At 45.1% G+C, this 19707-nt stretch overlaps 2 protein-coding genes across 6 annotated transcripts in view; one reads left to right on the forward strand and one right to left on the reverse strand.

Moving 5' to 3' along the window:
- Positions 1-459: 459 nt before the first annotated feature.
- On the reverse strand, positions 460-9297 carry UNC50 (unc-50 inner nuclear membrane RNA binding protein). 5 transcript variants are annotated; one of them, XM_043918640.1, is made up of 6 exons: positions 9144-9297; positions 7795-8078; positions 6260-6380; positions 2353-2492; positions 2163-2264; positions 460-796 (listed from the first exon to the last, which is right to left on the reverse strand). In XM_043918640.1, exons 2-6 carry the CDS (start codon positions 8072-8074, stop codon positions 660-662), a joined length of 780 nt encoding a protein of 259 aa, XP_043774575.1. In that variant the 5' UTR covers positions 8075-8078; positions 9144-9297; the 3' UTR covers positions 460-659. The 5 variants fall into 5 exon arrangements, with proteins under 5 accessions (XP_043774575.1, XP_043774577.1, XP_043774576.1 ...); XM_043918642.1 differs by lacking the exon at positions 9144-9297 and adding an exon at positions 8943-9125; XM_043918641.1 differs by lacking the exon at positions 9144-9297 and adding an exon at positions 8655-8927.
- Positions 9298-9334: 37 nt separating this feature from the next.
- The window catches only part of LOC122703986 (cytochrome c oxidase assembly factor 5), a 32048-nt gene continuing 21675 nt past the window's right edge, over positions 9335-19707 (forward strand). The window contains exon 1 of the mRNA XM_043918643.1: positions 9335-9548. Within this exon, the coding sequence (XP_043774578.1) occupies positions 9450-9548 (99 nt within the window). The 5' untranslated portion in view covers positions 9335-9449. The remainder of the gene's footprint in view (positions 9549-19707) is intronic.

Consider the following 19707-nt stretch of genomic DNA (forward strand, 5'->3'; position numbering starts at 1 on the left):
AAAAAAAAGCCTTAGTTGTTAAAACCCTGATTATCAGTGTTACAACAGAGGTTCACTCATACCTTATGTGGCTATACAGTTCCCGGAGTAAGAATAGCTTCTGGGGGCCACTTCAATCTACTACATTTTGTTGGTTGGGTTTTTTTTTTTTTTGCATATATAATGGCTATTAGTGACATTTACTGCCTGTAGTTCAGTGATTCCTAAGGAGACTTTTAAAGCTTAAACTAGGACCCTGTGGCTTATATAAAAGTTTAACATGCAGCCTGTTAGAAATGGGGGTGGCTCTGTACCTTGTCAGTAACAGTTGGGGAGGGGATGGGACACATATGACTATTATCATGTGGACAGGCATTCAAAAATAATTTATGTTAAAAAGTTTTACCTTTTTATTTTCCTCATAGCCTTAGTACTTTGTGTATCATTCTGTGTGCAAATATTATGAATAAAAGGTAACACTTTAGTTTAAAAAATATTTATTGTAGAAATGTACATTTAATTAGTTTTAAGGAATGTACTAAGTATTAACATTTACACTTCTTCAAATTTGCAAACTTCATACCTTTAAGATATCTACAGTGATAGTTTATTTACAGGTTTCATGAGACATCACCACCTCACCAACACTTTGCTGCTGCTCAGACGCCGGGGCCCCCGGCTCACTTCACTCTGTACTTGTAGAAGGAGCACAGTGCGTGGGTGAAGTTCCAGCCCAGTGCTAGAGACAGTCCGTAGAGCAGGATGAGCGGTGCGAACGGGTAGAGAAGAGTCACCGTGTTTTTCAAAAATGGCAGTGCTGGAGAAGGACCAGGATTCAGGTTAGGGTGAGAGTCAGCATCGCCAGTTAGTAATGGATGAAGTGCTGAGTTTAAACCTGTGATGCTTCAGAAGCTTCCCATCTTAATGTACCAGCAGAGATGGGTGACGTTATAGGAAAAAACCAACTTTCAGCTGTTTGAGATTTCCCAACTAAGGGAGTGTCACACCTCCACTTTGAGAAGGTGAGATCTCAACTAGTATCCCAGACTTTAGGAAAGAAATGAAGCTCTCAAATATAAAACCCACCCCCAGATATCTGTGTTTCTTTCTCTCTCACTTGTGGTTTCCTATTAGTGGGTTCATGGCCCATGCATTCAAAGCTAAGTATTTCTCATACAAGTACTCCCCAAACTGAAACTGAGCGTGCCCAAACAATCTTCTAAATTGTAGGGAGTTACCAGGACAGTGATCCAAATCCACTTCCATCTCCCCCGAACTAGAGACAGAACTGCCCCAATGCCCAAAACAAGAAGGTGTTACAATTTGGGGGTGGGGGGTTCTTAACAAAGTCAAGGGGACACTCTGACCAGTGGAATCAGTCACATGTGAGTTCAAGTGACTTAGGTTTACAGTAAGATCCTAATCATCTAGAGGGACAATAAAGGAAAGGGCCAAAATACATGACACTGACAAGTCATAAGATCTCTAAATTTAACTCTTAAGAGCAGTCATTTCTTAACATATGTGAAGAAAAATAAATATGGTTCTCATTCATACTATGAAAGATGAACTGATAGCAGGATTGAATAATGAATTTATAAATATATCCTGAGCTCAGCAGAAGCTGGGCTTGATCTTCTGTGATTATCCACAGTACCTCTCACCCCTAGGCTTCTCCAGTCCAGCAGGTGGCCCGGGACCAACACAGATGTTTACAAAATGAAGAATATTTCAGAATCGTCCCCCAATCATAAAACAGAAAATATGGCAAAGGTTTTAAACATGCCCATACACTGGACCCAACCCTTTCCTCATCTGACTGACTGCTGGTAACCCAGAACCCAAAAGCCTGGGAGAAAAGAAACTTGTCATGGGTTCCTGTAAGAAACCTGGAGAGCATCAGTATGGTTTAACATGGTTCCTTGAAATTATAAAGTTTGTTATATACCAGCTATGCCACTTTGGAGAGACGGGACCATGGATAAATTACTTAATCTCTCTGGGCTTGTCTCCTCATTTGAAAAATGGGGAATAGTAAACCTGTATTATATAACTAAAGATTAACTGGGAGAATTTATGTAAAACACCAGGGACAGTGCCAGCTCCATAAAAGCTCATTGTATTACTGTTACAACTTCTCCCCTCCCTGTAGTGTTGTCAACCAAAAAAAATCAATTACTTACCACTGTATCCTAAGAAAGTTACATAGATATAGTAGCCAACAGCAACCAACCATAAGGTATTTCCAACTAAATATCCAATAAATGTGTCTGTTAGGATGACATCTGCAGAAGAGACACGGACAATGAATCTTTTTTCAGTGGGTACAATGAAGACTTTCTGATAACAAGTTTAGAAGTAACTGCTACTTACGGTTGATGAAAAAAAGCTGTATAAAATGCAGAATGACCAGGAGAGGATAAAAAGCATTCAGATGCACATCGAAGGCATAGCCCCACTCCACATCATAGTCTCTGCTCTGCCGTTTCACTAAATACTTATTGGAGATAAACCTGAAGAAAAAGAGAACATTTCTTTTATAATACAATAAAATTAACCCCATGCATATTTACTGACTATCTCCTATAGCTCAAGCATTATTCCAGACACTGGAGATATGGTGGTAAACAAATTTCTGCCTTCAATCTAGTGGGAGTGGATTGATAACAATACAGTCAGATGGCCCTATGGAGAAAAACTGAACAGGTGAAATGTTAACTATGACGAGAGTCATGAGAGTGACATCTGGGCAAAGAACCAGGGGCAGTGATGGGAACCCCTGGGGCAGAGCCTTCCAAGCAGAGAGGAGTCTTGAGCACAGAGGTGGGGGAGGGCTTGGCCTGCTTGAGGAATGGGGTAGGGGCTCAGAGCACCTGCAACTGGTGAGAAGACAGCAGGGAATGAAATGGGAAAAGAATAAGGAGCATCTTATAGACCCTGTGGCTTCTGTCAGACGTTTGGCTTTTACTCTTGGTGGAATAAGTCACTGTGGAGTTCCCAAAAGGACGTTTGACTTACTGTTTTGACGGGGTTCCTCTGGCTGCGGTCTGAGAACAGACCCTGGGGACAAGAATGGAAGCAAAGAGGCAAGAGGGAGGTTACTGTGAGGAGGAGATGAAGAGGGTGGCAGCAGCGGAGGTGCTGGCCTGGGGACGACTGGAGCTGGAGGTGGGAACAAGAGTTGAGTACTAGACAGCGGGAACCAGAGAAAAAGATTAGTCAAGGACAACTGCGACTTCTGCCCTAAAACAAGTGAAAGACGGAGGTGCCACTGAGGTAGGAGTGGCTGCACCAGGAGTGATCTGGGTGCAGGAAGGGGCGAGTACAGGAGCTTGGACCTGCATAGAGAGAAGGTCTAGAAGCTTAGAGGAGCAGTCCACACAGGGGATATACAGATTCATGTCTGCAGATGGTATTAAAAGCCATGAACTTGAATGAGATCACCCAGAGAGTGAACACAAATAGAGAACAGGTCTGCGGCCTAAGACTGGGGTCACATACACCCCGCCAACCCCCGCCCCACTGTGGAAAGTTCAGTACTGGAGGAACCAGTGAGGAAAGAGTGGCCAGCGACATCTCCAGCCACAAGAACAATCACTCAAGCTCATGCCTCTGTTCCACAGCATGGTCGCATGGTTCCTTTAAATGATGAATAAATGAAAAGACAGATGTCCAGGTAACAGAAAGACAGGTCTTCAAAGGAAAAGAACAAAAAGGATTGTAAAACAGTTACAGAAATTCGATGGTTGCTTCTACATGTGATTTCAAAGATACTGTTAAGAAAAATGCTATGCCTACAGTGGAAATAGAAAAAGAAACGAGAGGTGTTATAGTACTAATAAAACAGTCCTATACTCAATTGTCTGAAAATGTCAAGATCCGAGTGCTTTGCTAGAACAAACTGGAACTTACCAAAACACCTTCCACTTGAGCCAAGACTGTGCTATAGAATGAATGGGGTAAGAAGAGTTTAGCTCACCATCCAAGGGCTCCCATTCAATAGTCCTGCTGCTGCCCCCACCCCTCTGCTTAGCCCTTAAACAGGTACTTCCCAGGCTTCTGGCCTTCATCCAGGTCTCATCTCTAGAACACTGACACTCCTCCCGGGAGAGCTCAAAGACAGCTGAGTCCTCCTCTCTCACCTTCAGATTAAGAATGCCAGTCACATCCTCATGTTGGCCAGACTGCTGCAGCTTCCAAGTTCCCTCCCCCAGTGTCTAATGTACCTTTATTTCATTATCATCAAGTCTCCTGAACTCAGCACGAACCACATGGAATGCACCTGCACCCAAAGCCCACATGGGCACTCCTAAGCCTACAGCCTGCAGGCCACCCTAGAGGCCCTGGGCTCCCCCTCTTTCCCACCATCCTCTACTTCTGGAATCACCACACTAGTCTGGGCTTCCTCTGCTCAAACGCAGACCACACAATTGCACCCAGCCTCACCACTCTTTCCAGCTTCTCCTCCTCCAGTCAGAAGACTTTTCATTAGTTCAGTTGTTCAGTTGTGTCCAACTCTTCGGGACCCCATGAACTGCAGCACACCAGGCCTCCCTGTCCATCACCAACTCCCGGAGATTACTCAAACTCATGTCCATTGAGTCAGTGATGCCATCCAACCATCTCATCCTCTGTCGTCCCCTCCTCCTCCTGCCCTCAATCTTTCCCAGCATCAGGGTCTTTTCAAATGAGTCAGCTCTTCGCATCAAGTGGCCAAAATACTGGAGTTTCAGCTTCAACATCAGTCCTTCCAATGAACACCCAGGACTGATCTCCTTCAGGATGGACTGGTTGGATCTCCTTGCAGTCCAAGGGACTCTCAAGAGTCTTCTCCAACACCACAGTTCAAAAGCATCAATTTTTTGGTGCTCAGCTTTCTTCACAGTCCAACTCTCACATCCATACGTGACTACTGGAAAAACCATAGCCTTGACCAGACGGACCTTTGTTGATAAAGTACTATCTCTGCTTTTTAGTATGCTGTCTAGGTTGGTCATAACTTTCAAGGAGTAAGCGTCTTTTAATTTCATGGCTACAATCACCATCTGCAGTGGTTTTGGAACCCCCAGAATAAAGTCAGCCACTGTTTCCACTGTTTCCCCATCTATCTGCCATCTTAGTTGGTAGTATCCTTTTTAAGCCAGATTTTAGAATTTTAGGGGCTTCCCTTGTGGCTCAGCTGGTAAAGAATCCGCCTGCAATCCAGGAGACCTGGGTTCAATCCCTGGGTTGGAAAGATCCCCTGGAGAAGGAAAAGGCTACCTACTCCCGTATTCTGGCCTGGAGAATTCCACAGACTGTGGGGTCACAAAGAGTCAGACATGACTGTGTGATTTTCACTTAGAATTTTAGATTACGGGTGCATTCCATTTTCTGACTACCCAGCACATACAAAACCTACTGGACTGGTCAGAAGTTACAAAGCAAAATAACAGGTTGGTATCATCAGAAGTTAGCATCTCACAATCTTGCTCAAAATGTTAACAGCTATCATTTATTGAGCACAGACTGTATGCCAGGTGCTTTTCACAGCACAAGTTTTTCAAATACCTCACAATTAGATAATTAACTTCCATCTCCCAAGAAGAACAGGGTAAATGGCTGAGCTGGCATTTGAACCCAGGTCTCTCTGCAACTCAGGTTCCAGTGTTTTCTCTGATACACAACAGCAACCACCAGCCCCCTGCTGAGCTCACCCGCATGTCCACCTCTTCCACTAACCACACAAGAGCACCCGTGAAAAAATCAAATGCCAAATTGATACTCAGCACACTATTGCTGGTACAGGAAACCCAGAGAGAGTCAGATTGAGAACTCAGTCAAATAAAACCCACTCGTGTGTCTCAGCAGGAAGGAAGCTTAACCAAAACTATCCTTTTTCATGTGCTTCATCTCATGTCAAAGATTCAAAGATTTCATGACATAACCCTCCACATTTTACCCATCGAGAAATGACCTGCTGACCAAGGCAGCAGAATACTGTGCCATCATCCAGACAAGTTCAGCAGAATTGGCTGTGAAACATTTTTGCAAAATCAGGGATTTTGTTAATACAACATAATCATGACGTCAGTTCACTTATTTGGTGCAGTTTGACAAAGCGGACCATCCCCTGAAGAGTATTTTCTGCTCTAGGTGCCAGCACAGGAGAATGAGTTATGGTAATCCTGGCGGACACAATCAGTGCTTTCAATTCATATAGTTTCCATCAGCTACTCTCTGAAGCAAACAGAGGGAGGCTCTACAGTAGCATCTGAAAAACCAAAGCTTCCGTACTTACCACATTAAGGTTGATATGAGAAGACCGACGCCTACACAGTCTATGAATACTACCCAAAGGAGCAGCTTTATCGTCTCAAAAAACCCCATGTCCAGTACAAAGCCAAATCCTATCGTGGACACTGCAAGAAAGATTTACAAGATGCATTCAGACACTTTGCTAGATTCTAAGCATATAGGTCGGTTTCTGCCTTTCAGATGCCCACTCCAGAATGGGATGCAGGTATGCAAAAACCCCTAAGCTATCTTATTAATGGATGTAATTGATTAAGAAATACAGATCGCCCTGGAACACATAACTACCACTGAGATACCTGATGTTTACTGAGGAGGCCCCTGTGTATCTGTGATTCACCCAGGTAGCCCCAGCATTCAGAATACAACCACTACTGAGAAGGCACTCAGATGTTTAAACCCAGTTAAAGGTGGGCTTCGCTGGTGGCCTAGATTGTAAAGAATCTGCCTGCAATGCAGGAGACCCAGGTTCGACTCCTGGCTCAGGAAGATCCTCTGGAGAAGGAAATGGCTACCCACTCCCGTATTCTTGCCTGGTGAATTTCACGGAGAGAGGAGACTGGAAGGCTACAGTCCAAGGGGTCACAAAAAGTCAGACACGACTGAGACACTAAAAGTGGTTCAGACCCTTTCAGTGCACTATTGGAGAACTTAAAGCAGTTTCTCAAGATCACATTAGTACTTTCAGAACCCTTACTCTGGATGGGCCTGATGAAAGTGAGAAGTGAAAGTGTTAGTCCCTCAGTCATGTCTGACTCTGCAATCCCATGGACTGTAGCCCACCAGGCTCCTCTGTCCATGGAATTCTCCAGGCAAGAATACTGGAGTGGGTTGCCATTCCCTTCTCCAAGGGATCTTCCTGACCCAGGGATCAAACTCTGGCTCTCCGGCATTGCAGGCAGGTTATTTACCAACTGAGTCTCCAGGGAAGCCCTGCATCAGACTGAGGGTGAAATGTAATTTCCAATCTCAGCAGTCCTTTTTCACAGTAAGATTGCATTTGGGTATCAGTGAATTTATGAAAAATGTGAAAGTGTTAATCGCTTGGTTGCATCTGATTCTTTTGCAACCCCGTGGACTGTAGCCCACCAGGCTCCTCTGTCCATGGGATTCTCCAGGCAAGAATACTGGAGTGGGTAGCCATTTCCTTCTCCAGGGGATCTTCCTGACCCAGGGATCGAACTCGGGTCTCCACATTGCAGGCAGATTCTTTACTGTCTGAACCACGAGGGAAGCCCCATGTATTTATCACGGCGGTTCAAAGACACGGAGTGACTCTGTCCTGTGCTTTTCAAAGTTCCAAGGAACCAGTTTACTCTGGCATCTGCTTGGGACCTTTAAAGTCAGGAGGAATATCACTCTCTTTCCTGTGAGATTTTGGAGACTTCAGAAAGGAAGACAACGGCTTCAGAGAACCCCAAATTATGACCCATAGCATGCTGACAACAGGATTCTCCAAATGACAAGTCCAACCTGAAACACTCAACTGATTTCTCAACTCTCCTGCAGATGAACACTTACCACAGAGCCAGATACTTAACAGGACCAAGAAAGCCGGGTCATCCCTGGCCCACTGATCTTTCGTCTGCTTCCTATAGTGAAAGTTTCTATAAACTCTCTGTGGGGAAGTGAATAGGTAGAGCATCTGCCAGGCAGCAAACTCAAAGTCCATCTGCCGGAAACGGAATAGCCTCCTCAGGTATTTGTAGCGTTTTGCTCCGGCTGTGTGTCTGGCTGCATCCCTGGAACTCAACACTCCGTTCCCCTGCACTGGGGAATTCACCGAAGTACTTGGTAACATCTTCCTAGATAGAAGAGGGGGGGATTATATTATTAATACAAATCATCAGAAGAAACTGCCAGCCTCTACCACCCCTCTTGTGAGTTATTTAGGAGAGAAGTCACCTTACATTTTGGACCCAATCCCTGAGAAGAGGCAGGACTCTAAAGAGAGTAAAGTTGGTTTTGAGGCTGATTTGGGAGCTGGAGAACTGCCCACTGCACTTCAGGAGAGGGCTGCCCCGTGGGCCTTCTGAACCTTCATAATAACGCTTTCACAAGGTCCACCCATTCTCTGCACTTCACATCTGTCAATCTTCAGACCTGCTCCACCTCTCCCCACCCCCTCCCACCCCTTCTCCAGAAGCAGATAGTGATGGAACCAACTCAGGCAGTCTGAATCAAAAAGTCCACCTGTCATCTGTGCTAACAATCAAGACTTGAAGGAAAAGCCTTTGCTGAAGCCGAACATAAACGATGTTCCCGACGAGATAAAGTAAACGGCTTATCATGCAAGTCCCATCAGCGCCTCACCAACAAGCAACTCGTTCATTAGCATGGGATGTAAAAACAAGGCAAAACTCAAACGTATAGTGTTTTACTTCCTGAATAGTTCATCAGGGCAACGACAGCGTGGGAGTCCAGTCCAACCAGTCTGAAGCCAGGAAGGCGCTGGTCATCGGCCGGCCTCCATGTCCCGCCCCGGCAGCCCAGTGTCGGGCTCCACTCCCTAGGCCTCCAGGACGCCAACTGCTCCCCGTCGGCTCGGGGCCTCCGGTAAGGCGGCCAGATTGAGCATAAAAACACAGGACGTCCAGTTACAACTGCATCGCAGATACAACAGTAATTTGTAATACAAGCAGGTCCGAAACACTGCGTGAGACCCACACCTATACAGACATCATTCGCTGTTATCTGAAATTCGGCTGTAACCAGCCTCCGCGATGGTGTCTGGCAGCCCCACCGCAGACCGAGCAGCCGGACCCGGGCGCGGTCACTCCAGGGCCGGGTGATGTGGGGCCGCAAGTTGCCGGAGGAAACTTGCCGGCGAGCCCGAGTAGCGCGCAGAAGGGACCGTCGGCAGGCCTCACCTGGAGACCCGCGGCGGCGTCCACTGGACTCACACACGGCCGCCACCACCGCCCAGCAGCCGACCAAGCAGCCGCTGGGCCAACTTCCCTCCCCGCTACGTTAACCGCGTAGGGGGCGCGTAGCGTCACGTGACCCACAAACGCCGCGAGCGATACCTCTCGCGTTACGTCTCTCGCAGCGCGCCCACCGGAAGTGGTTGCTACCGGTCTTTTTCCGGTTCCGCCCGCCGCGGCGTCACTGGCATCCCGAGTCTGGGCCGTCTCGGAAGGAGAGGGTGGAGGCCGCGGCCAGCTGGAGGCGCAGTCATGCCCCGGTATTACGAGGACAAGCCGGAGGGCGGCGCGTGCGCTGGCGTGAAGGAGGATCTGGGCGTGTGTCTGCTGCAGTCTGATTGCGTGCTCAAGGTAGCGCGGCCGGGCGCTCGGAAGACCGAGGCCCGAAGCGGGGAGCGAGGCTGGCGGAGAGTCCCTGGCGGGCCCCAGTGGTGGCTGAGTCGTGCCTCCGAGTTCCCGGTCCTAGGTGTCCACCAACTTAATGAACTTGGGCGAGTCAACTGTCGGAACCTGACTTCCCAATGGTGAAATTGGAGAAAACGGTGCTGCCCCGTTGGGTTTTTGTAAAGTTTAAACCATCTCGGGTCTTGAAACACGGAATGCTGCTGCTCTGCTGGGTTCTGAAGGCTTATAGGAGAGTATCACAGGTTTCTGGAGCCCTGGAAAATGAGAACCAGTAAATTAGCAGATAATTACATGAACCTGGCATACTGTGTTGGCTCGTGAAACCTCCTTATTGAGTTCAGTTGTGGCTGAATAGATGCTGTATTTGCTTTGTGCTGGTCTGAACTTGTTGGCTGAGTTCTGTGTGTTCCAGGATATGCTGTAGAAGAGACAGCTTTTTTATTTTCACCACTTTGTATCTTGCGCCCCCTACCGTTGAACTTGTGGTTTTAGGTGCTGTGGGAGACGAGAATTTGCTTTCTTTCCCTCAATACAGCCACAGGTCTTTTCTGGAGCCAGTCTGATAGCATGCATACCGTAAGTCGTTTCCTACTTTTTGCGACCCCCCGTAGACCCTAGCCCTCTAGGCTTCTCTGTCCGTGGGGTGGTCCAGGCAAGAATACTGAAGTGGCTTGTCGTGCCCGCCTCCAGGGGATCTTCCCGACCTGGGATCGAACCCATGTCTTTTGTGTCTCCTGCGTTGGCAAGTGGGTTCTTTACCACTAGCGCCACCTGGGAAGCATAGTGAGGTTCAAAGTCGACTGGCAAACCTGGATTATGCCGTTCAGTTCAGTTCAGTTGCTCAGTCTGTCCAACTCTTTGCGACGCTATGGACTGAAGCCCTTCAGGCCTCCCTGTCCATCACCAGCTGCCGGAGTTTACTCAAACCCATGTCCATTGAGTCGGTGATGCCATCCAACCATCTCAACCACTGTCGTCCCCTTCTCCTCCTGCCTTCAATCATTCCCAGCATCAGGGTCTTTTCCAGTGAGCCAGTTCTTCGCATCAGGTGGCCAAAGTATTGGATTAAAAGCTTCAGCATCAGTCCTTCATGAATATTCAGGACTGATAGCCTTCAGGATGGACTGGTTGGATCTTCTTGCTGTCCAAAGGACTCTCAAGAGTCTTCTCCAACACTATAGTTCAAAAGCATCAATTATTCGGTGCTCAGCTTTCTTTATAGTCCAACTCTCACATCCATACATGACCACTGGAAAAACCATAGCCTTGACTAGACGGAGCTTTGTTGGCAAAGTAATGTCTCTGCTTTTTAATATGCTGCCTAATTTGATCATAACTTTACTTCCAAGGAGCAAGCGTCTTTTAATTTCATTGCTGCAGTCACCATCTGCAGTGATTTTGGAGCCCCTCCAAAATAAAGTCTGTCACTGTTTCCATTGTTTCCCCATCTATTTGCCATGAAGTGATGGGAGTAGATGCTATGATCTTAGTTTTCTGACTGTTGAGCTTTAAGCCAACGTTTTCACTCTCCTCTTTCACTTTCATCAAGAGGCTCATTGGTTCTTTGCTTTCTTCCGTAAATGTGGTGTCATCTGCATATCTAAGGTTATTGCTGTTTCTCCCAGCCATCTTGATTCCAGCTTGTGCTTCATCCAGTCCAGCGTTTCTCCTGATATACTCTGCATAGAAGTTAAATAAGCAGGATGACAATATACAGTCTTGATGTACTCCTTTCTTGATTTGGAACCAGTCTGTTGCTCCATGTCCAGTTCTAACTGTTGTTCTTGACCTACATACAGGTGTCTCAGGAGGCAAGTTAGATGGTCTGGTGTTCCCATCTCTTTTTCCACAGTTTATTGTGATCCACACCGTCAAAGGCTTTGGCATAGTCAATAAAGCAGAAGTAGATGTTTTTCTGGAACTCTAATTTTTCTATGATCGAACAGATGTTGGCAATTTGATCTCTGGTTCCTCTGTGTTTTCTAAATCCAGCTTGAACATCAGGAAATTCACGGTTCTTGTACTGTTGAAGCCTGGCTTGGAGAATTTTGAGCATTACTTTGCTAGCGTGTGAGATGAGTATAATTGTGTGGAAATTGATTATAATTTCAGCATTCTTTGGCATTGTCTTTCTATGGGATTGGAATAAAATCTGACCTTTTCCAGTCCTATGGCCACTGTTGAGTTTTCTAATTTTGCTGGCATATTGAGTGCAGCACTTTCACAGCATCATCTTTTAGGATTTGAAATGGCTCAACTGGAATTCCATCCCCTCCACTAGCTTTGTTCGTAGTGATGCTTCGTAAGGCCCACTTGACTTCACATTTTAGGATGTCTGGCTCTAGGTGAGGGATCACACCATCGTGATTATCTGGATTGTGAAGATCTTTTTTGTATAGTTCTGTGTATTCTTGCCACCTCTTCTTAATATCTTCTGCTTCTCTTAGATCCATACCATTTCTGTCCTTTATTGTGCCCATCTTTGCTTGAAATGTTCCCTTGGAATCTCTAAGTTTCTTGAAGAGATCTCTAGTCTTTCCCATTCTGTTGTTTTCTTCTATTTCTTTGCATTGATCACTGAGGAAGGCTTTCTTATCTCTCCTTAATATTCTTTGGAACTCTGCATTCAAATGGGAATATCTTTCCTTTTCTCCTTTGCCTTTCACTTCTCTTCTTTTCACAGCTATTTTTAAGCCCTCCTCAGACAACCATTTTGCCTTTTTGCATTTCTTTTTCTTGGGGATGGTCTTGATCACTGCCTTCTGTACAGTGTCACGAACCTCCACCCATAGTTCTTCAGGCACTCTATCAGATCAAATCCCTTGAATCTATATGTCACTTCCACTGTATAATCGTTAGGGATTTGATTAAGGTCGTACCTGAATGGTCTAGTGGTTTTCCCTACTTTCAATTTAAGTCTGAATTTGGCAATAAGGAGTTAATGATCTGACCCGCAGTCAGCTCCCAGTCTTGTTTTTGCTGACTGTGTAGAGCTTCTCCATTTTTGGCTGCAAAGAAGATAATCAATATGATTTTGGTGTTGACCATCTGGTGATGTCCATGTGTAGAGTCTTGTCTTGTGTTGTTGGAAGAGGGTGTTTGCTATGACCAGTGCATTCTCTTGGCAAAACTTTATTAGCCTTTGCCTTCTTCATTCTGTTCTCCAAGGCCAAATTTGCCTGTTACTCCAGGTGTTTCTTGACTTGCTACTTTTGCATTCCAATCCCCTTTAATGAAAAGGACATCTTTTTTGGCTGTTAGTTCTAGAAGGTCTTGTAGGTCTTCATAGAACCGTTCAACTTCAGCTTTTTCAGCTGAAGGCAACTGGTCAGGGCATAGACTTGGATTACTGTGGTATTGAATGGTTTGCCTTGGAAAGGAACAGAGATCATTCTGTCGTTTTTGACATTACATCCAAGTACTGCATTTTGGACTCTTGTTGACTATGATGGCTACTCCATTTCTTCTAAGGGATTCTTGCCCGCAGTAATATATATAATGGTCATCTGAGTTAAATTCAACCATCCCAGTCCATTTTAGTTTGCTGATTCCTAAAATGTCAGTGTTCACTCTTGCCATCTCCTGTTTAACCACTTCCAATTTGCCTTGATTCATGGACCTAACATTCCAGTTCCTATGCAGTATTGCTCTTTACAGCATTAGACCTTGCTTCTATCACCAGTCCCATTCACAACTGGGGGGTGTTTTTGCTTTGGCTCCATCTCTTCATTCTTTCTGGAGTTATTTCTCCACTGATCTCCAGTAGCATATTAGGCACCTGCTGACCTGGGAAGTTCATCTTTCAGTATCCTATCTTTTTGCCTTTTCCTACTGTTCATGGGGTTCTCAAGGCAAGAACACTGAAGTGGTTTGCCATTCCCTTCTCCAGTGGACCACATTTTGTCAGAACTGTCCACCATGACCCATCCGTATTGGGTGGTCCTACACGGCATGGCTCATAGTTTCATTGAGTTAGACAAGGCTGTGGTCCATGTGATCAGATTGGTTAGTTTTCTGTGATTGTGGTTTTCAGTCTGTCTGCCCTCTGATAGAGAAGGATAAAAGGCTTATGGAAGCTTCCTGGTGGGAGAGACTGACTGAGGGGGAAACCAGGTCTTGTTCTGATGGGCGGAGCCTTGCTCAGTAAATCTTTAATCCAATTTTCTGTTGCTGATCGGGTCTGTGTTCCCTCCCTGCTGTTTGACCGGAGGCCAAACTATGGTGGAGGTAATGAAGATGATGGAGACCTCCTTCAGAAGGTCCCATGCACTGCTGCACTCAGTGCCCCCACCATGCAGCAGGTTGCTTGCGGTTATTTTTGCATTTGGAGATGTAATTTCAGAAAGTTGCCTTTATTTCAAAGGAAAGACAACTACCCAAATTTGGACATCAATGATATTGGTGTTTCTGCTGATTCATGATTTACATTTGGTTCACTGGTGTTGGCAGGGTCTGTGTGAAGTGAAAGTCGCTGAGTCGTCTGACTATATAGTCCATGGAATTCTCCAGGCTAGAAAACCGGAACCTTTCCCTTCTCCAGGGGACATTCCCAACCCAGGGGTCAAACCCAGGTCTCCCATGTTGCAGGCAGATTCTTTACCAGCTGAGCTACAAGGGAAGGGCTGTGTAAGCTTCAGCAAATACTTGTTTAATGAGTAGAGGAGCAAAGTGTCTTAGGTGCCCAAGGGAGAGCAGCTTATTTTGCTTGAGAGTTTGGAAACTTCTCACCAGAGGAGGTGACCTTTGCTGTGAGTCTTAAAGGTTGAGTAGTAGTTGATGGAGTAAAGGAGTGGAGGCTTTGGTGGTTGTTGGGAGACTCTGAAAGAACAGCATGTGCAGAAAAATCAGGGAGATGTGGGAGGGCCACCCAGAATCTGGGCTGGAGGAGGGGAGAAAGGTTGCCATGAATGATGGCCCTGGTGTGTCAGAGTGAGGAGCTTGGGCACAGAGTAGGACTGAGGAAAGAAACTCTGGAAATGGAAGAGGACACTAGTGATAACGAGAACACTGAATTGTTTTTTTTTTTGCAGTGGTGGGTTGGCTTAGGAAACAGTTGAGTGCCAAGTCTGATTGCAGGGACGTCGAGATAAATGATCTCTGGGGAGCTGGAAAACTGAAGGCAGAGATAATGACCAGGACATGAGGGACAGACGTTCCTCGGCCCCATTGAGTACATGGCCTTTTTGTTGCTGAATGTGGTCAACTAGGAGAATGTGGTATTATATTTATAAAGTCTCTTAAATGGAAGTGCATTTATAGTTTGCGTTAAATTCATCCTGAATGGTCACTTCAACTGCACTGTAAAGGGGCAGTAGTGAGGCAAAACGTTGAGTTATGCAAATCCAGGAGGTTATCCTCCCTTCTCCCATGGGGTCACTGGCAGCTCCAGCCCACCCCTCCCCATGGGACTCAGAACCAAGGGAAATTCTGCCGAGTCTGTGCCTGCTCTGTGTGGTAACCACATTCGTGATAAGGTTCTTGATTTCTCTGCTCCTTGAGTAAGGAAGTTAACCCAGTCTTTTGACAGATAGTGAGCCCACCTGAAAAGCTGCTGGACCTCACTTTAGGGAAGAATTCAGCATAAAATATTTAGTTTGGGGGCTGCAGTGAGAGTCCAGCAACTGCAGGGGCTCAGAGAAATGTCAGGTAATGGTGATAAGGATGTAAACTCCAGTGGGGCTGGAGAAGAGACACAAGGAAAAAGCAGATTCAGAAGGCGTCTTTCAGATAAACTTCTTAAGATTTTATGATTCCTGGGAGATCAAAAAGGTTGAAAACCGTGCCCAGGAAACTCAACTGCAAGTTATCTCCCTTGTGTCTCTGTTAACAGCTTCCTGATTGATGGCTTTTTATCAGAATCATCTGGCGTTGGGGATGGAGCCCTTAAAAGTACAGATTCCACTGCTCTCCTGTCTCCCTTATAAATTAAAAGTGTCCCAGCTTGGCTTTTGGACACAGCCATGTTTGGGAGTCACCAATCTTGACCTCAGAAGGCAAATAAGCGTGGGAGTGTATTAATTAGTTTATAGATTCAGGTAAATGTTACAGAGACGGGAATAACACTGGCTTAAAATACCATTGAGAATTCTCTCTTTTGCACTTGTGCCTGTAATTGGGATCTAGCTTGAGCCTGTCTTCCATGGATCTGAACACTGTTGATCTGTGGGGTTAGGTGCTATGATGAGAGAGAGGATGTTACTCACACTCATGGTCTGAGAATGCCATGCTGCCACGTCATCAAGCCTGGTAACATGGTGGAGGGAGTGGGAGAGTGGGCAAGCCACTTTCCCTGAAGGACCAACTTGGAAGTTTTACTTTCCAGTGCCCTACATATTTCATTGGCTAGAACTTAGTCACATGACACTGCCCAGCTGCAAAATGGCTGGTTAATCCAGCTCAGCCATAAAAGAGTGATTGTTAAGGGGTTGGAGGAAGATGAAGTAACATTTCTCTCATATGTGTTTTATCTAGATGGATCTTCCCACTAGGCAGTTGGCAGTATGGGTTGAAAGCTTGTGAAAAAGATGGCATCTTAAATATATTTTAAGGAAGCATCAGTTTATAGATTACAGTCTTTTGTATAATTGTAGTCCTTTATCTCTCTCCACATTGTTCTTGTTGGCAGCCTCATTACAGAGGAATAGTGTAGAGAAGCTTTCTGCTCTGTTCACTTTTGAGGTTCACTGTGGTACTTACTGAGTTGGCCAAGAGCTTGGTCCAGGTTTTTCCATATCATTCCATTGCAAAACCTGAATGAACTTTTTGGCCAACCCAGTAAATGACCATTCAAATCTAGGGCCCAAGCAGACATGACAACTGGAATGGGGCCAAGACTCCTGGGATCAGGAATGCCGTAGATGTACCCTGTAACTTTTTTCACAGAGAAAACTAGAAGTGTGACTGGAGCTTGCAAAATAAAGGCTTTGGGGAGTGACTATACTGGTGGGGTTGTGGTGCAAGAGCTGCTAAAGGGGAGGTCCCTGATGATGGACGAGCAGGCAAAATTTAAACACCAGGTGTTTCTTCTTAAGTAGTACTCCAGCCAGCCTCATCAACATTTTTCTGAAGTGTTGAGAACTGGCACTAAAGCTGTTCAGATTTTAGAGCACCTAATTATAGCTGTTTGGGCTTTTAAAGTTAACATAGAACAGAATCATTTTTATTCTCAGACACATGTGCTTAATTCATTTTGTATTGGAACTCTCTTTGATTAGGAAGATTCCATGATCTTCCTTTATATTGTCAAGTGATTTGTGAAGCTAATGTTTATAAGCAGTATATGTTTTATTTATTTGTTATTTCTTTAATAGTAACAAGATGTAAGGTTTTGGTTTTTTCCCCCTCATGTATTGACAGTTTAATGTCATTAAACCTCGTGATTCAGAGAATCCAAGTTCAGTCTCCTTGCCCAGGTGGCGGTGTGTACATTCACTTTCCTGGGAAGTGGAGCCCCTCAGCACCACCCCCGGCTCCCCTCTGTCACCCCCACCACGTGGTGTGACTTGCTCACAGGCCAGGGAACACTGGCACGGGCACACCTCCTGCCTGCTGTTGGAGGCCCGTGTAGACAGGACTGTCTCGTTTGAAAGTCATTTTATGTGTTCATTTTCGGCCGTGCTGAGCCTCCGCTGCCACGCGGGCTTCTCTGGCTGTGGCGAGCAGGGCTGCTCTCCAGACGCAGCAGCCTTAGAGCGTCTGGGCCTCAGAAGCTGTGCACGGCTTAGCTGCCTCTCGGCATGTGGGCTCTTCCTGGACCAGGGGTGGAACCCTTGTCTCCTACACTGGCACCAGGGAAACCCTAGCAGGAATATCTTATGTTTACTTTTAATCTCCTGATGAACTGATCTGGGGCAGTTCTGATTTTTTTTTTTTTAAATGGAGTAGTCCTTATGGGTGTTTAGTTACTAGACAAATTAGAGGGTATGACGTTCAAAAAGAAATTTTAAAGTAGTTAAATTTTAGTCTTGCCTCTCTAAATTGTAAAATATACTTTCTGTAGGTGCTTCCATGTGTCCCATTTGTTTTAAGTGCCTTTGTGATAAGTTCAATGGCTGTATATTTGTTCAAAATATTTTAAGATAATGAGCATGTAGTATTAGAATTTATGTCCACATTTGTTGCTGTTCAGTCACTGAGTCCTTTCTGACTCCATGGATTGCAGCATGCCAGGCTCTACTCTCTTCCCATCTCGCAGATTTTGCTCAGATTCATGTCCATTGAGTTGGTGATGCCATCCAAACATCTCATCCTCTGCTGTTCCCGTCTCCTTTGGCCTTCAGTCTTTCCCAGCATCAGGGTCCTTTCCAGTGAATTGGCTGTTCACATCAGGTGGCCAAAGTATTAGAGGTTCAGCTTCAGCACCAGTCCTTCCAATGAATATTCAGGGTTGATTTTCTTTAGGATTGACTGGTTTGATCTTGCAGTCCAAGGGCTCTCAAGAGTCTCTCTAGCATCACAGTTTGAAAGGATCAGTTCTTCGGTGCTCAGCCTTTTATGGTCTAACTCTCACATCTGTACATTACTAGAAAAACCATAGCTTTGGCTATATGGACCTTTGTCGGCAAAGTGGTATCTCTACTTTTTAATCTAGGTTTGGCATAGCATTTCTTCCAAGGAGCAAGCATCTTCATGGCAGCAGTCACTGTCCACAGTGGTTTTGGAGCCCAAGAAAATAAAGTCTGTCACTGCTTCCACTTTTCCCCCTTCTACTTGCCTTGAAGTAATGGGACTGGATGCCATGATCTTAGTTTTTTGAATGCTGAGTTTTAAGCCATCTTTTTCATTCTCCTCTTTCACCCTCATCAAAAGACTCTTTAGTTCCTCTTCACTTTCTGTCATTAGAGTGGTATCATCTGTATATCTGAGATTGTTGATATTTCTCCTAGCAATCTTGATTCCAGCTTGTGCTTCATTCTGCCTGGCATTTTGCATGATATACTGTGCATAGAAGTTAAACAAGCAGGGTGACAATATACAGCCTTGTTGTATTCCTTAACCAATTTTGAACCAGTGTGTTGTTCCGTGTCTGGTTCTGTTTTGTTTTGTTTTTAATTAATTTATTTTTTAATTGAAGCATAGTTGCTTTACAGAATTTTGTTGTTTTCTGCCAAGTATCAAAATGAATCAGCCATAGGTATACATATGTCCCCTCCCTCTTGAACCTTCCTCCCATCTCCCTCCCCATCCCACCCCTCTAGGTTGTTACAGAACCCCTGTTTGAGTTCCCTGAGTCATATGGCAAATCCCCGTTGGCATTCTGTTGTACATATGGTACTGTAAGTTTCCATGGTACTCTGTCCACACATCTCACCCTCTCCTTCCTCTCCCCACCCCTTGTTTCCATAAGTCTGTTCTCTCTGTCTGTTTCTCCATTGCTGCCCTGTGAATAAATTAATCGGTACCATCTTTCCAGATTCCATATATATGCATTAGTGTACAATATTTATCTTTGTGTTTCTGACTTAACTTCACTCTGTGTAACAGGCTCTAGTTTCATCCACCTCAGAACTGACTCAGATGTGTTCGTTTTTATGGCTAATATTCCATTGTATATATGTGCCACAGCTTCTTTACCCATTAATCTGTCTATGGACATCTAAGTTGCTTCCATGTTCTAACTTTAGTAAATAGTGCTGCAGGGAACATTGGGGTACACACACGTGTCTTTTTCAGTTTTGGTTTCGTCAGAGTATATGCCTAGTAGTGGGGTTGCTGGGTCACACGTTGGTTCTATTCCTAGTTTTTTAAGGACTCTATACCATCTTAGATAGTGGCTGTATCAATTTACATTCCCACCAACAGTGCAAGAGGGTTCCCTTTTCTCCACACCCTCTCCAGCATTTATTGTTTATAGACTTTTGGATAATGGCCATTCTGACTAGTGTCAGGTCATATCTTATTGTAGTTTTGATTTGCATTTCTCTAATAATGAGTGATGTTGAGCATCTTTTCATGTATTTGTTAGTCATCTGTATGTCTTTGGAGAAATGTCTGTTTAGGTCTTTTTCCCACTTTTTGATTGGGTTGTTTGTTTTTCTGGCATTAGGTTGTATGAGCTGCTTGTATATTTTGGAAATTAATCCTTTGTCAGTTGTTTCATTTGCTA

The sequence above is a fragment of the Cervus elaphus genome, chromosome 11, assembly GCF_910594005.1.
Source record: "Cervus elaphus chromosome 11, mCerEla1.1, whole genome shotgun sequence".
NCBI classification, from domain to species: domain Eukaryota; kingdom Metazoa; phylum Chordata; class Mammalia; order Artiodactyla; family Cervidae; genus Cervus; species Cervus elaphus.